The sequence below is a fragment of the Gallus gallus genome, chromosome 11, assembly GCF_016699485.2.
Source record: "Gallus gallus isolate bGalGal1 chromosome 11, bGalGal1.mat.broiler.GRCg7b, whole genome shotgun sequence".
NCBI classification, from domain to species: domain Eukaryota; kingdom Metazoa; phylum Chordata; class Aves; order Galliformes; family Phasianidae; genus Gallus; species Gallus gallus.
This window is the reverse complement of record NC_052542.1, coordinates 19,435,588-19,453,029: the sequence shown is the minus strand read 5'-3', so window position 1 is coordinate 19,453,029 and position 17,442 is coordinate 19,435,588. Positions and strand designations below refer to the sequence as shown.

The window sequence follows — 17,442 nt, the reverse complement described above, 5'->3', positions numbered from 1 at the left end:
AACATCTTTCTGCTGAAGTAGATCCTTTATTATCATCTCCACGATGCCTATTCACACTGGCTACTACTGTGAAAACAGAAGCAGTATCTCTTCAAGCATTTTATTAGCCTTAAGACTACCTGAGACAAGTAGGAAAGGATCGTGCAATTCTCCCTGCGCCTGCTGATACAGTAATACAGCCTAGATTAACCTCTTGTGGATAATACCCGTCATTATAACCCCCTTCCTCCTTTCTAAGTTACCGGAAGCTTAAAAAAAAATCTTACCTTCCCTCCGACAAGAGGCAAGATGTGCATCTTCCCCGTGTGGCTGTCTTTAACAGAGGACACAATGAGACAGGTACCACAGAGAATTACTAAGCGTTCTGCCCATTTGTGCAACTGAGTCTTCCCTTTGCGTACATTATAGATTCCAGAGAGCAGGATGCGATCTAACTGTTCCACCTGACAGGGCTTTTCTGAAGAAAAAAGGAACATGAGCGCTTACTCTCCATTTGTTCTTCATTTTCGGGCACAAACAGCAGCACAGCTGTAACATGCAATATCAATTACTGCAAGTGACACATTGAGATGAAACATACAGTAGCAGTAAAATAAAAATCTCACACAGAAGACAAGAGATGTACCCAGGGCAGGAGCATCTCACAAGCAACCACTGTATGACTTTCAGTCAAGTGTTAACACAATTGCCATGTAGTGCATTTTTTATCTTCAAGTAATTACAGGCTGCGGCAAACCTACGCACTTGCCGAGCATCTGTCTTTTGGATGTGGTAGAAAAGCAATTACAAACTTACTGTCATCTTCAGGCAGGTTGTGTGAATAGCTTTATCTAGACTGAACTGCAGTATGTTTCTGATCTCATTTGGACTTTTGTCATAACATCAAACAGAGCAATTGCATGTTCTCCCATCGAGCTGTCTTCTCTCCAAGCCACAAATAGGGTGAAGAGAACTACAAAACTCCTTTTCCTATGACTCTGAAAAGTCTTTATTTTCAGAAATGCTTTCTGATATTGTGTTAATGATTTAGCCATCTATAAAGCTAATTGGTCAATGACTCGTGCTTCACCTGAGCTCCACCAGACAGTTAAAACTGTGGGTACAGTGACAGCGTACGTGCACACAAATTCTTACCACTGTAAAAGCGAATCATACAGCTGAGGTCAGAGTTTGCTGCCTCCTCCTGCATCCTGACAGGGTCATCAAAACCCAACCCAGCCAAGTAGTCATACAGAATCCAAAGGGGCTTTTCGGTGGGCTCCAGCCTCCTAGCAAAACACACAAGAAAGCAGTTCGACAACTTGAAAAAGATTAAACACGTCTCATTGCAACTAAAGCACAAGGGATACTGACACACTGTTCTCAAAATGTCTGGCAAACATATACCCTTGGGTCTGTGCTTTATGCTTGTTAAGCATCAGTTAAAAACTGCAACGTCTGAAGAATTTTATTGCAAAAGGGAAATGGAGAGGAAAAAATTTAAGCCATGCAACTCATGGTTTCCTTTTTGTGACCTTAAGAATATCAAGAGGAAAGAATGACAAGAAACTATATCAGAAATACTGCACAAAAAGCAGATTCCCGATAATTAAAAAAATCTCTTTTTTAATGACCTAAAAACTCAGAAGAACTCTACTTAAATTTCTAAAAAAAAAAAAGTTTCCTGATGGTCACATACGAATTCCTGCATTTGAGTTTGTGCCCATTACCTCCTTTTCCGCCAACCCAAACCCAGGCTGCTTGCAGTCTTCTTCAGGACCTCCCCTGGGGATCCGGAGGCTTACTTAGAGAGCCAAGCAGTTGCGTAAATATGTAACTGAGGGCTAAGTTAAGTGATAACTTTTCTTTTTTCTACAGAAACAGCAGTGAACACAACACGAAACATTAAAAAGAGCTTTCCAACGTGTTACTGTAAATGACAAATCTGTGTATCTGTTACCTACAACAGCCAAGCTGTTAGAACCTGGAATAAATAACAGATGGCACCAAACAGCGCAGACTTCCAATACAGTAAACCCTGATGTATTCTATAACCTTCAGAGCAGAATTCAAGAGGAATAGGAGAGACATGCCTGGATCTTCAAACCTGGCCTGAGTCTTCTGACTACACTTAAACGCTAATACTTGTGCTACTGAAGCCTCCTGCTTGACAGAAAACAGCTTTTCTAGCATGTGACCCGTGGCCAAGGAACCATAAATGCTTGAATATCACTCACCAAAAAAATCGTTTCAAATAGTCTGAAGCTGTTACACTAAAACAAAAAAAGAACCATCACAAAACAAAACATTCAAACACTACAGTTTATTTGCTGAATGAATTAACAGCATCCCTTCCCTTGTCAGCAGGTCAGCCGCATCACTCAGCTTGGTATCATCTGCAAACCTGCTGAGGGTGCACTCCATCCCACTGTCCATGTGGGCTACAAAGATATTAACTAACACTGGCCCAGCACTGATCCCCAAGGAATGCCACTCATCACTGGTCTGCGCTTGGACACTGAGTCATTGACCACAACTCTGAGTGTGACCACCCAGACAATAAACATACTCAATATATTCTGATTAAATCACAGTTTTGCAGTACTGAAAACTGTATAGTACAATACTACAGTACTACAGCTTACCCTCCTGAAGCAGCAGAATACCATGGCACACCTATCCCTTTCTCAAGATAAGATTTGACTTCTCATTATTTTTTATCCTTTGCATCTTTAAGGCTAGGATGAATCAGTGCTGCAGGGCTGCTGCAGAACTTCAAACATTAATTTGAAAAAACTAGTTTTGATTCCTGTCCACTTAAATCAAACTGCAGTGCTTCCTGAAATGCCCTTAGTTTTGTTTCTCTTCAGAGAAAAAAAAAGAAAAAAGACCAGGTACCAAAAGAGCATTTGCAGCAGTATCTATTCAAGCCTAATCCCTGGACCAACATGTCTCTTTCCATAAAAATCTAACTACCTGAAAACAAATCACAAGAGTGTGCTGCATTACTGCACCACCTAGCTTTGGTTGCTGGTGGCTGGAAGGCAAGAGCCTTCCAAAACTTACCCCTTCAGAATTCTTCAAGTTGTCTGCAAAAATGCAGACATTCCAATTTTGTTACCTGGCAGAAGTATGTGAGGTCACAGCAGAACCTACAGCTCAGAAGCAGTATGTCCCTGGGCTGCAACACCTCGCTCCTCAGCAGACAAAGCGTGGCTCAGTGTGACATACCCAAGTGAAGGCCCAGTAGGAAGGCAGACACCTCCCTGCCCACCACACAGCAGCTCTCCGGCACCAGGCACAGGCAGGAGTGTGCCCAATGAAACAGCATGCACAGCCCAGACCTCTCATAATCACACTCACACGTCCAGCAAAGGGCTTTGTCAATAAAGTAACGAACAGAAGGGCTTGTTGCCTACTGACGGTATTCACATCAAGTTACAAAGCACTTGATCCAGTGCCTCTGGGGACACTCTGGAGTCTCCACTGGAAGGACTGCCTGTCCAAGTTCTTATCAAGAGCAGTGTGATTTACCAATAAAATCTAGAAGTAGTCTGAAAGCAGGAAACGGACAACCAAAACCTCCATATAGAACAAAGCACCGTAAAGGCAATTTCTGTAACAGATTTCTCTGCTAGCGTAATCAGAGCTAACAGGTGTGGACACAGTTGTTAGAGACTGATGTAGAGAATGACACTTCCCTTTGAGAAAACAGTGCACTGTGAAACCTCAGCTGGCACGTGATCACATTGGAAATGTACAAAATTGACCTTGTATGAAGTGAAATGCTGAGCACTACCTGCTGAAAACCACAGCAGGCAAAGCAGCTGCTCCCTGGCACAAACAGCCCATGGCATCTACACAGGTATCGCACAGTCGGTACTGCCACCACCACTAAATCAGAGAAGCTGCTCCCCTAAGCGAAGAGTACAAGGATTAACAGAAAGAGAAGCAAACAAAAAGTCAGCCAATTTCACAGACTGCAGCAGCTCTTCTTCCTGAGAAGCAACCACATTTCCATACCTTCCTAGTTCAAAGTTCTGTTGCCAGGTGTGATCCTAAAGAAAGTAATGGAATTATTTTTATTTAATCATCTCCTCTGCAGTAAGGTATAGTTTCTGAAAAGGAAAAAATGTTCAGAAAGAAAGGCTCTAGCTGGATTTCTTAAAGATTCTTGAGGCACGCTGCATGGGGAAAAGAATGTTCTGACAGCAACTGATTCCCAGTATACATACTTTAAGGAGAAATGCAGAAGCATCACAAGAACACGACAGTATTGAAAGTTAAAAGTTTCTGTTATTCTTCCATCTACTGAACAGTTTGTTCAGTCTTCTGAGTCAGGTACCAAATCCACTTTCTCCATGCTCAGGTTTAGAAAGAGAATCACCTACTGGTATTTAGAAGGGTGGGGAATTCAGTTGTGTGAGAGACAAACATATGAAGGGTAAGATACAACTGGATGCTGCACTGAGTAATTCGTAGTCACAATCACATTATTAAAGCAGTCAGTAAACTTTTTTTTTCAAGGAACTGATTATCTCAAGAGAGTGCAGGGATATCTTGAGCATTCTGTCACCGTCCTGTGGAAATGGAAGCAGGCGCTGTTTGTGATTGCTTCCTGCTCCTAACAGAGATCGACACCAAAGCAATACCAATAAGAATTTTTTCATGGACAGACATCAGAACAGGCTGCCCAGGGTGGCATTGGAGATGCCACCCATGCAGGTAGCTAAGAAACTTGTGGATACAGTGCTTAAGAATGTGGTTTAACAGTGGACTTGCAGTGTTAGGTGGATGACTGGGCCTAATGATCTCTTAAAGGCCTTTTCTAACCTAACTGATTCTACTGAGAACATCCTCGGTGGTGATTCAGGAATCTCTTCCGTGGCAAAGACATCCCAAGAGTTACAAAGGCAACAGATGCACAGCAATCAAGAGCTCTCTATAAAATTCAACAGAAGACTTGATTAAGAGCCTAACACAGCAGAAGACAATGAGTTTAAGGAGTAAATCACAGAATTGCAAAGACTGGAAGAGACCTCAAGAGATCATCAAGTCCAAACCCCTGCTTTTAAAGCACGTAAAGCAAACCTTTACAACTCAGAACTCACTTCCAGAATGTGGGCAGCAGGACTAATCTACTAACTCTGTGCAAAGACTGCCACAAGTGAAAGACAGGCACAGCTACATATACCTCTTCTCATTGTGAGAGAAGAGAAATTCAGAATTCAAACACAGAAGTTATTTCAAAAACTCAAAAAATTTAAAGTTTCCCTCTCTGAACACACCTACAAGATTTACCTGGTCTTTTTTTTGACACTTGCAGTAAAAGTAAGGACTTGCTCTTTTTTCTAACCATTAGAAAATCTGCTCACTGTTACAGTACTAATGAGCTAGTTTCCTTATAAATACTTCAAACAACAAATAGAGATTTTCAGCTGCCTCCATAATCAAGCATTCACCTATTCTCCTGTTTTATTTATAACTAATCTATTCCTAGTTCTATAATCCAGGTCAGGGAAAGCAAAAAGTTCTGGGTAACTTCTTTCAACTATCATTTTTAACCATGTCACAGAATCACAAAATGGTTTGGCTAGAAACTATCTTAAGATCACCCAGTTCCAACCCCCCTGCCGTGGCTGGGACATCTTCCACCAGACAAGGTTGCCCAGGGTCCCATCCATGGCCTTGAGCACCTCCAGGGATGTGGTAGCATCCACAGCTTCTCTAGGCAGCACGTGCCAAGGCTTCACCACCCTCTGAGTAAAGAATTCCTTCCTGATATCTAAAGCTACCTTCTTCTAGTTTTAAGCCATTACCCTGTGTCCCATCAGTACTCTCCCTGTCCCTCCCAGTTCTCTTGTAGGCCTCCTTTCCCCATCCTATTCTTCATATCTCTTGCCATTATCACTCCTGTCTTCAGCCCAATTAGACCTACGCTATACCCTTTTAAACTTGAGACACGTGCAATTTAAGACTTACATTTCACTAACAAAAAGCTATTACTGCTGTTTAGCTCATAATGTTTCAATTGCTTAGGCTTCTGAAAAAAGACCACAGTGATGCCCTTTTTCCAAGGAACTGGAGCCACAACTCCAGTTGAATCTAGAAGCGTTACCTTGGAGACCTAATGGGAGGTTATGAAGCTAGAGAAGTCCGTAATATATTCAGCATAAAATCCACGCACCTTAAACTCTGAGCTGAGATCTGTTTTCAGCCTTAATCGACTGCAGACATAAAACACGTGATACAACGCCCACACCCACTAACATTTACTTCACCCTGTGCTTACCTTTAATTATTTACTTCAGAAACTCTCAAAAAAAATTACTAATACAAAAATACTGTGACATAACTGTTGAAGTACTGCAGATGTTACGCTGACTCGGAATAACTGCTTACATTCCCATTAATTGTTTAGATTTTCTTAAGACTAAAACACCCCTGAAACAGAGCGCAATGAAGGAGCATATGAATAATAACCTTTACCTACAAAACAAGGCTGTATTTCTGGTTGGAGCAGCCACCAAACTCTCCCAGCTATGCCTTGACTAAGTACAAAAGGCTCACCACTACTTCATTTTCATGCATTAGGTGACTGGAGGCTGTATCTAGCTGACACCTACCACCTCTAACTGCTCTGCATCTGCACACTAGTGCGTGTAGACACGCAGAAAACAGAGCACTACACAACTGAAGCAAATCTCGCCCAATGCAAACCTCAGCCCTCACCTGACCAGGTCTCCATGAAGCTGCACAAAGAGGTTTTTCTTGTCCTCCCCATCACATATCTCAGATGCTGGGGTATCCACCGTACAGAGGACCAAGCGCAGGTCAGATGAAGCAGCAGCTACAGAATCTCCTCCATAAACATATACACAGCCTCGTCCAACGTCCTCTCTCAGCCAGTCCCTCTCACGGGAACTGAACCGGCTCCTGTTCAGACAGCTCCTGCTCCCGTTGCGCTTCACGTTTCTCTACGAGACAGCAAAAACCAGAGCATCAGCCGCAGTGCCTCCGCCGCCCCCGGGCTATGCGAAGGCCACAGGCGCGGCCGGGCACGGGGGGGGGGGGGGGGGGGGGGGGGGGGCACGGCGAGACCGCAGCTCCGCGTCGCCGGAAGCCTCCTCGGGGCCACTCGCGACGAACGAGTCGAAGCCACCGCGCCTGGCGGGCACGGAGCCGGCAGGGACGGGACCCAGCCAAGGTCGAGGCGGGCATCGCCCAGACACAGCGCGCAGTTACCGCCGCGGCCGCCCCCCACACCGAGCTGCCGGGAAGGGCCGGCGCGGAGATGCGGCCCGGAACGGCCCCACTCAGCCCAGGCCCCGTCCTCACCTTCAGCACCCGGACGACGCCGCGAGGCCCAGCCCGCCCGTCCCGCACTCCGACCGCCGCCGCCTCATCCTCCTCCGGCGCCTCCTTGGGTCCCGGTCCGGCCTCCCCCATAGCCGGCCGGACTGCGAGACCTCCGGGAGCGGCGGCTGCCGCCGCAGATCCGCGCGCGCCCCGCCCCGGAAGCGCGGGAACTTCCGCCGCCCGCGGCGTCAGCGACGGCTCCGCAGTTGCAACGCGGAGGTGCGTGGAGCTACGGCATCGTGCGCCTGTCGGGCAGAGCATTAAACCGAAGGCCTCCCCGAACAGTCAAGGGAGTCGGTCCTGACAGCTGCACAGCCTGCTCGAGGCCGCCCGAGCCTTTATTTACCCGCTGTCGTCAGCGCAGCACTTAGAAGGCAGCTGTATAAACTGGGATTACTTACCCTCCGAAGAAGGAAAGCACTCACCTCTGTACTCCGAAGCCGTCTGTCCCAGAACTTCCTTCGCTTGCCTCTGCAGTGTCTCACGAGGAGCCGCCCGATGCTGCAGCTGCACGTGATGGCTCCAAACAGCGCTTTGTCCCGTTGGGCGCAGCACCACCGCACCGCACCGCTTCGTGAGTGCCTGAGACAGCAATCGTTAACGGCACTACAGCGTCAGTCACCTTAACCACCAAAGCCTCGTGCCTGCCCCGCATCAGCAGCAGTTCTGGACTTCACAAACTCTGGCCTGTGGTCCCAGCACAATTCTTACATGCTAATTCCCGGTCATATTTCCAAAGAAGCTGCTTTCTGAATCCTCACCAGCAGCATTATTTCCGTGTTAAATGCTTACTCCTATTCCACAGCACCTTCTGAAACTTCCCGCCTTCCTCCTGCTTTATCTCAACATGTTGCTGCACAGTGCAGCGCTCTCCGCAGTCAGGACCCGTTCCAAGAAGCGATAACGGGCTCAGCACCACCCAGCACAGCACCAGGAGGTGCTTCTGTGGTCTGTCCTGCTCTACAACCTCTGCCTACAACCACACATCTTCCACTGCTGCACAAACACGTTTCTGAATTCTCAAGGAGAGGAGCTGGAGAGCTCTCTAATTTAATGAGGAGCTGACTGACAATCGGACTCATCATTAAGGTTCCGTGTGTTCCCAGCACACACCTGCACAGCACAGGGGGAAAACTGGGATTGTACTGGAAAACACATGGTATCTAAGGAACTGTTCCTGTGACCAGAAAACACACGAACCTTATAGCAGGCAACTACACTGCTTCAATGAAGGAGACTGTAACAATCCTTGTCTCACTGGTACACAGAGTACAAGAGACTTTAGATCAGCAAGGGAACCAAAACCAACTGCAACTGCAGCCACCAGGGAAAAACAACAGCATCTGTTCAGATCTCATCATACCTGGGTGGCACCCAGACATGTACTGCTGGCAGCAGCTGACACCTCTTTCAGGGAGGTATCTGATCTGACCTTTTAAGGGTTTTTAACTGTCTGCTCATTTTACTCTCCAAAATTTCCTGAAAGCATTTCCAACTCTGCCCTTGATTAATTTGTATCTCTTGATTTTGGCATGGCCAAACAAATTGATAAAGGCTGTTCCACTGTACTTGCAAAAAGCAACAAGGCACAGTTTTAAATCACAGAATATTGACTTGTTTTATTAGTCACTTCATAATTTGTTTCAACCAAAAGACAATACACACAGCAGAAGTCTAATGCATTCCATGTAAGTGTTTACATCAGTTATGTTCCTCACTCACCTAAGACTTAGCAGTTAAGTTTTTCACATCTCAAAAATAGATTTGCAGAAGTTAAATGCCACCAGGCTCCCTGCTCAACAGGCAGGTTTTTATTTTTAATCTGGTCTGGGGGTGCTGCTTGATTTTGTGAGTTTGTTTGTTTTGGTTTACACTGTCAAAGAGGTGGGATGGTGCTCTATGTAAAATGAGTATTACAACATAGGAAAAGAAAAGGAACAAACAGGAACAGAGTAAAAAGTTCTGAAGAAAGCAGTGCAACATGTCCTTCCATCACAGACCCCAAGCAGAAAATAAACACAAAGTGCACCACCAGACTCCCCCCCCCCCCCCCCCCCCCCAAAAAAAAAATATGAAGCGCCATCTTTGCTGCTCCATCTTGCAGCCAGCATCAGTGCTGGGGAAAGGACCAGGTCACCCTTCCCAGCTGCTTCAAAGTCTATCCAAGGTACTGTATAGGTGGCAGTTCCCTCACTGCTATTGCTTTAAAATGCTGTTCAAGGCCACCCATCAAAAAAATGGACTAAATTAAACCTTGGGACCTTCCCATGTTTTCTCTCCCTTCTGGATCACTACAGCCCACAATTCTTTCTGTCCTCTCCTTGATTCAAAATCCATTTGTTTGGAAAACAAACAAACCAAAGCAGACGCTCAGCCTCTCCAAGCTCCAGCCTGCAGAGCCCACATTACAAAGGTTAGACACAAAGTCTGTATCTTGCTCCTCTTATATCCTCTTTACAGTGAAAGAAGAAAACCATTGACCAGACCTAACTTTTTGCATTCCAGTGGAATAAAGACTCATCTTGCCCCCAGAGTGCTTTCTGAGGCATCAAGTGAGTATTCTCTAGCATGACAAAGCAGCAGGATGAAGGTAAAGAGATGTACCTAGGGAAAGGAGCAAGCAATAGTATCTAGCATTGCAGATAATGAAACATGTAACCTGGCCTTCTTTCTGGAGGTAACGTTAGCACTCAATCTCTTAAGAAAGGGAAGGTAGAGAGCTCCAAGGACAACAGGGATGTTCAGCTGCAAAGTACTTTATGGCCCAGAGACTCCTTCAAGCTGAATGCCTTTCAGGTACACACACCACCTCGCTGAGCTTCGCCCAGAAATATGACAGAGCATATTTTCCAAAACACAAAATGCTTATGTGTAAAGGTGGCTGAAGGATCCAAGTATAGAGGAGGAATTTACCCTGAAAGCTTGCCGGAGACCAACAACAAAATCCACCTGCTCCATAGGACAGAAAACAAATGCAAGAGGGACAAGGTCAGTTGTTTCCAGCTATGCTGCAATAAACTGGCCAGGTGAAGGACTATTTAATTCTTTTTCCCCATCTAATCCTCTGGCAACACTGCTCTTCTCAGCAAAAAGGAATGGAGACTGAGGTGCACCCGCTTCCAAGACCACATACAACTCTGAGAAGAATGACATCTCACAGGATTTTAAGGAACTAAGGCAAAAACTCCCTGTTAGCTTGATACCTGGGACATTCTCAGAGCCCACTGGGGACTATGTTTAAACACACTCACCAGTATGGAGTTTGAGCCAATTGTGTTAAGTAGTCACAGCTGCAGTAAAAGCAACAAAAATAAATGCCCAGCTTCCAGAAAAGGTCTGTGATTCAGCTGTTTTCTGCAAGACTGCCTGTATCATTATGGTTCTGAGGCACTGCTAGCTCAACCAAGACACTGCAACAACACAGAATCAGTTTCAAAGAAGTCACACATCATTCTTGCTAGTTTTTAATAACTCTAAAATGATGCCAATTTCAACAGAATAATGAAACTCCTTGGTGAAGCGAAGGCTCAACCCAGTCTTCTTGATAAAGCAGCAAAAAAGCCTTTCAAGAGAAACTAAAAACTTATTCCACTGGACGTATCAATAATTAAAGTCAGTCCTACATTATATTATCTATTGTGGTTAAAACCAAAGCAGACAGAACCACCTCTAGTGACCTCTCTTGCTATGGATTCAAGGGCAGAATAAGCCTTTGATTTTCCCTAAATACACTGTACACCATTCCTGCAATATTGCTAGCAAGGACTGGAACTTAGCATTAGTACTTTAGCAGACACAAAAGGCTGCCAGAGCACAAAATGATCACCATATATTTACAGCCCTGCAACAGAAACAGAACAGATGCCCCACTTGTTTCTTTTGCAAAAGCTGGGAGCTGGGGTACCGTCAACTTACCAGCACACTAATGAATGAATACTTAAGGTCTAACCTTTTTCTCCCTGAAGGGTGTGCTGAACACCTGAATAGTTTTGTCACTGTGCTTTATATTCTATACATCACCTCCATGAAAACTGATGGAACTCTACTACCTCAACAACAGTTGACACTAGAAAGCATAACTAAATACAGCTTTAAGCTTAGAGTACTGAACCTAACATCTTTGGATTCAAATACTCAAATAACTGGCTTTCATTCAAAAAATAGTTTAGTTCCTCTCTCAGCCTGCACCTTAATGAACAGATTTCTCTACAAAGGGAGCAAGCAGCCAACTACAAGGATGAATTAAGTAACAAAGTGGGAGAAGGTCTCTTTAAACCGCATGGTCTTTATTTCAGTGCCAATGTTACAGATACAACACAAATATCCCAGTCAGAAGTAAATCAAATGGAATCCAGGGAGTCTACAACAGGCTCTGGAAATTAAACTGGGGAGAAAGTCTGGAATAACTGAGAAGAACAACTCTGCAGCATAGTCTCCAATGAGTATCCCAGCAGGCAACAGAGCTTTTGCTCAAAGACTGATCTACAAAATTGAATGTGTCTTTTCTTACCATAAACCGCAACTAATGGGTCAAAAGGCTTTGAAATTAACTGTGGTAAAAAACCAGCTGCTCCTTAGATCACTACATCTCTTATACATCACCATACTTTCTGGGGAAGCTACAGAAGACTGAATCTGTACAGCTGCAGCCACCAATGGAAAGAAAGAAAATTCAAGTGTAAGGTCTTCATTTCCAAGTACAGCACCAATGCAATTTTATCAGCCTCACCGGCACCTCTTTCCTGCACTGTTCCAGGTTTGTAGATGAAGTCCCAAGGCCTGACTTGCTCTTGGTATGTATCACATAACTAACAGGTGTGTATACAGTAATGCACTGAACAGGCCAAAAAAAGCCTCCGGCCCCTTTAGGCATGGAGGATACAGTAAGAAAGAGGCAAGGCGACCTAAAATTCTCCAAGTTCCCATTCTGAGCCCCAGATGAAAGTGCCTGAAGATAATCCAGCTAGTGATGAATGAAAACACCTTGACCATCCCAGGGAAAAAAAAAGACAGCAGAAAGAAGGGGCAGTTGTTCACTTGCTGCAGAGATAGAAAGTTTCCCTGCAAGAAATTCCAGACTTCTCTTCCAACCAGGCTGTTCTTCTTTGGGGGTAGAGAGGCAGGGAAGGGAGGGAATGTTGCTTCTGGCTGTGAATGCATGTGTGAGGGAGTGCGGAGTAGCCTCCACAAGCCACCAGCCTCATCAGCAGAGGAGAGGAGATTAGTCTTAACAGATATGCTTCAAAGTCAGCAATCACTTCAGGAAAATTCCTCCTCATCAGCAGGTCTCATCTGTTCCCCATGCCCATGGTGCAGTTTAGGGGACTGCCAAGGATCACAACCTTCTTCCCAGAGTTCTTTTGATTGGGTGGGGTGAGAATAAGAACGGTGCCAGAGCCTCACTGCCAAGACTGAGGGGGGAAGTTGTTGACTTCTGCTAGATCCTGCATTGCTGAGCCCTTGTGATTATATGTCAACTTGATCCGCATACGTAGTTGTTGCTACAAGAGAAAAGGAAACAAACAAACACACACAAATTCAGGTCTTCAACAAAGATCAGCAAATTTCCCCAAGTCCAGCTCCCTGTCCCATGTCCCCTGGGAAAACACAACACAGATCCTTCATCACCACAAAAGCTTGCAGGAAGTATGTGCAGAGTAAGCTATGACACTGCAGATAAATGCTTTATCTAGTAGGACGCTGCTTGCCCACTGTAGTTCTCAGGTCAAGTAAAACTTTTCTCAGAAAAACTATAGCACAGATTCTATTCACCTCTCTCTCTGCCCTGGCCCTGCTCTCATTTACAGCGAAGTTCTTAAATACAACAGTAACTGTCTTGCAATCCCAATTAACCATGGAAGAAAGCAGGAAGCAGATCTGGACTTCACTACACTGCACCTAGGCTTACATGGAGAAAGGTGTTATTTCCTATGCTGCTGATTCAGAGAAGAAGTGGTCTGGAAACTTGCATAGCTCAGTAGCACTAGATGAGATAGCCCAAGAAAGACTAGAGATATCATCTCTAAGAATATTTCCTCCTGCTGTGGCTAAATGACAGCTCAGAGACTGCTTTACACACTGTTGCTTGGCTGCCATCCAGATACTAGGAGGATCTTAATAGCCAGAGCACAGCATGCTTCACATTTTCTGTTCTCTTCACTGCCCTCCAAAAAGCCTACAGGAAAATATGTAAAAAGGATAACAAAAGAGAGGAAAGGAGGACAAAGACAGTTCCAACCAGCCCCTGGCTAAAGAAGTTATATTTGGTACTGGTCTGGGTAACTGGCCATTGTATAATCTTGTTCACCTACTCTGAAGAGTTAAATTCTAAGATCTTCCAGCCTGCTCATTACAACTCTCCCCATCTTCACCATTAGTTTCAATCCAGCATAATGACAGTCCACAACCACGTGAACAGTTTTTACAACACCGAAGAGACAAAGAGCTACCTCCTAAATGAAGTTGAGGTTGTTTCCTTCAGAATATTTGAGGTGACTTAAACTATCTCATGCACAGGACTCTTGCGAAGCTGCACTTGCAGTCAACAGCAATCTAAAGGACACTAAGCATTACACACATGGAAGAGGTATAAAACAGTGGGTAACAGCAGAGGGCAGCAAAATACTAGCTTGCACCTCTCTATTCTCAAGGATTCACAGGAGACTGAAGTTCCAACAAGAATGCATATTTAAGCTTATCAGGCCCATATGAGAAGGATACATTCCAACTTCTGGTACTTTACAAGAAAGCTTCTAAACCCCTCATGTTTATAAAAATAACTTTCACGTCTTCTCCAGAACCCACATGGAAATTCATATCAGATTTATGAGACAGAGCAATTACCTGCGTGCCTTACTAGAGCCAGAGGGGAGTACACTGTATAGAGACAAGGGGAGATCATGGGAACTGCTCACTAGAAGACAGTTATTTCACAGAAATCTTTGGCTAAGATTTAAGAAATTCATTTTTTAAACTTGCACATCAGACTACTTAACATCTAGAACAGTAAGTGATAAAGAAATACGTCAGGAAGATGTTAATATTGTCCCAAACATGATAAAATTAAAATAACCTGCACTGTTCTTTCTGATGCCACCTAATTGCTAAACCTCTTAAGGAGGACATGTGGGCCATATCCCTCTCTCCTCTCAAGACTACTTTTTTCCCCAGAAACTTTTCTATGAAGGCTGTAAGACAAACAGAATTAGGATTAAGTCACAGCCAAATACTCTTCCCCTCAACTATTTAAAAATACACTCACAACATATTAAACAATCACTTGAAGATGGACAATCTGGTTAAGATTATGGGTCAAGCTATTTTTTGTTATCAACTTTCAAGAAACGCCCCCTGCAGACAGCAAAAAGGAACTTTAAATATATCGAAGTCCAAAAAGCAAGCACCTTACCATTTCACTTCTACACTGCAAACACCAGGTTCTTCTCCTCTAGAGAGACCATCTAGAAACTTGTTTAGCAACTACACTGATGCAACAGACATCCACAAATTCGAGGCAGCAAAGCACTGAGTCTGCTTTAGAAGTATAACCAAACAGAAAGCCAAATCTTTGCCTTGCATCTCCTCCTGTTTTTCACTCTTTTCCCCCATATTTTCCTAGCCCTAAGCAAAAACATTCTCACTACAACACAATTCCCTACCACTAAATGCACAACTTCCAGGCAGTGTCTTTTTAATGTTCTCAGAATCACTCACCTTTTGTGGATTCAGAACTTTAATGACCTGTGTAATGGTCCCCGAGTTAAATGCAGGGATGACACTGCTGCTAGGAGACAGAAGCTGCAGTTGGAACGTCTGAAGAACAAGATGAAAACAAGTTGATGCTTAATCAAATATGAATACAAACTAAATGATTTGTTTGCACTAAAAAAAGAAAGAAGAAATTAAGTATTGACAGTACACACACAGACACAAGGAAGTCAAGTAACCAATTCCTCAATTCCTTATCCACAAACAACAAAATATTCGCTGGCCCACCATCTTTCTACACAAAGATCCAGGTGGCACAAATATGAGGGGATGAGGGCTTACTGTGATCTATCAAAATCAGCAGTGATGCACTGTTTCAATTTTGACTCTCAGGTGGAACAGCCAACACTGTTCAGCATATCTCTAACTTCAGGAGGCCCATTCTCTCCCTCATTCTTTCTTGTGGCAGGTATGAAGCTTCCAAGCTAAAGGTAGAGCATTAGTAATTTCCAGAAGTGAAACTCTAGAAAGTGAATATGCTTTCCCAAATTTCAACATTTCAATCAAATCCTGCTTAAACGTTCTGCTCTACTACAAACTAGGTGGTACCTATCTCCCATGTTTTGTGCTGCAGCTAATTCCAAGAGGAGACAACTAACTGCTTTAAGCAGAATAGTTAATAATCACTATGTGGGAACTCCAAGTTTTATAAGCAGCTAATAGCCCCTAAGGATTTCCTTTTTTTCCATGTATTTATAGCTACAAAGAGTACAGCATATTTCTTAGAAACTAAGAACAAAGGGAAAGGTTTGTCTTGGTTGTTGGTTTTTTTTTTTTTGACCCAACATTTACTGGGCATGGTTTAGCAATCTTTCTAGAAAATGGTTATTTTAAAATAAGATTTTATCAAAGCAGATCATCTTATCTGATATGAACCCATCCTCCATTCCATTTATAACCTTTAGTTTTAGATTAGAAAGGTGATGACTAAACTGAACATGACAAGAACCTATTAACAGTTCACCCATGCTGCATGTTTCTGTCTACATTAAAGTACTGATCAGGAAGTACTTGCGGATGGCCCTCTACCTGTCATTCTAGTTGCCCTAAGCAGTTCTACCTTTGGTACTGCAGCTTGGAAAACAAAATCTGTCATATCCAGCTCTGTGCTGTTGGAGGCCTGTATTGTGATTACAGTGACACTGGGGTTGGTGTTTGACCTCTCAAAGCTGAAGTCAATCTTCAGCCCATTCTTGTTGTATGCAGTAATTGAAGGGATTCCTGTAGAAAACAAAAAAGTAGCAGACTTGAGAATCTAGACATCATTCTCAGTGTCACAGAACTCATTTCCTTTACCCCAGAACACAAATTCTTCTGTAGATTAAACAACCTCCCCTCCTGCTCCAATGTGTGTGTCACACTTCACAATGAAATCTCCTTTCCGTTACTACCCCTTGTTTCCTCTTCTGCTGTGGCACCTTCAGCTAAGGTTTCAGATGTCCCTAACCTGCAGCAATGTCATTGAAGAGAGGCTGTGATGACAGTCCATCAAGCAGGAATGGAGGCTGTGATATCTGGGGTGCAGGGGCAGATACTGGGGAACCTACAAGAAACGTTGGATAAATATTAGATTTTGCTGTCACAGAATAAAGAGTAATTACTCCTCCAACTCAACTGCTCAAATATCAATACATATTATTTCTATACATGAAGCTCTACAAATAGTTACTTATGCTGTCATTTGCCCCTTCTCAGCTTTTATTCAACAAGGACTGGCTCCTCTTGAGCTAGCAGGCATTCACATGTAGTAACTTCTTATATCTTATTCTCTCTGGAAAGGCTCACACAGCATTCCCAGGCTGGAATGTGAAAATACATAAGTCCCACTGTCTAAACATTGAGTCAATCTCTGATGTCATCCCCTGATGCCCACCTGTATGTTAATATAGACCCTGACAAGAACAGTCACGAAGACAGGGACTTAATAATGAACAAGCCAGCCCTTGCATCTTCAGTACTCATCCTGACCCACCCCAGGAACAAGGTTGCGTATAAGATGAAGCCTGCTCACCTGTTAGATTGAGGTCTCCCAGTAGGTCAAGGAGCTCCCCACCAGCAGAGGCTGGCTTGCTTGTAGGTGCAGTGGGGATTACAGGTGTTATATCATTCCCCCCCAACAAGTCCAACAAATCATTTGCCTAATGAGAAAATAAAAGTTACATATTCATACTTCTGCTGATTTCCCTTACAAATGGGATGAATTCCACATGCCCTCAGATAAAAGACCGGAGCTGCTGACTGATTAGAGCAGTTCTTAGTTTGGCTATGGCTCCAAGAGATCAAGCCTCCACCTTCTTGGAACCAGAGCAATAAGAGAGGGATGGAGTCTGAGGACAC

The 17,442-nt window shown here is 44.0% G+C and overlaps 2 protein-coding genes across 6 annotated transcripts in view; both read right to left on the bottom strand.

The window, feature by feature from the left end:
* The window catches only part of PHLPP2 (PH domain and leucine rich repeat protein phosphatase 2), a 31,875-nt gene extending 22,235 nt beyond the window's left edge, over positions 1-9,640 (bottom strand). The window contains exons 1-5 of the mRNA XM_046899685.1: positions 8,050-9,640; positions 7,318-7,920; positions 6,712-6,956; positions 1,135-1,268; positions 267-457 (exon numbers count right to left, since the gene is read on the bottom strand). Coding sequence (XP_046755641.1) covers positions 267-457; positions 1,135-1,268; positions 6,712-6,956; positions 7,318-7,599 — 852 coding nt within the window. The 5' untranslated portion in view covers positions 7,600-7,920; positions 8,050-9,640. The remainder of the gene's footprint in view (positions 1-266; positions 458-1,134; positions 1,269-6,711; positions 6,957-7,317; positions 7,921-8,049) is intronic.
* Positions 9,641-11,603: 1,963 nt separating this feature from the next.
* AP1G1 (adaptor related protein complex 1 gamma 1 subunit) overlaps positions 11,604-17,442 on the bottom strand; it is a 43,004-nt gene continuing 37,165 nt past the window's right edge. For all 5 annotated transcript variants that reach the window (XM_046899523.1, XM_025154203.3, XM_015292600.4 and 2 more), the window contains exons 20-24: positions 17,117-17,243; positions 16,553-16,648; positions 16,166-16,326; positions 15,052-15,150; positions 11,604-12,839 (exon numbers count right to left, since the gene is read on the bottom strand). In XM_046899523.1, coding sequence (XP_046755479.1) covers positions 12,738-12,839; positions 15,052-15,150; positions 16,166-16,326; positions 16,553-16,648; positions 17,117-17,243 — 585 coding nt within the window. In that variant the 3' untranslated portion in view covers positions 11,604-12,737. The remainder of the gene's footprint in view (positions 12,840-15,051; positions 15,151-16,165; positions 16,327-16,552; positions 16,649-17,116; positions 17,244-17,442) is intronic.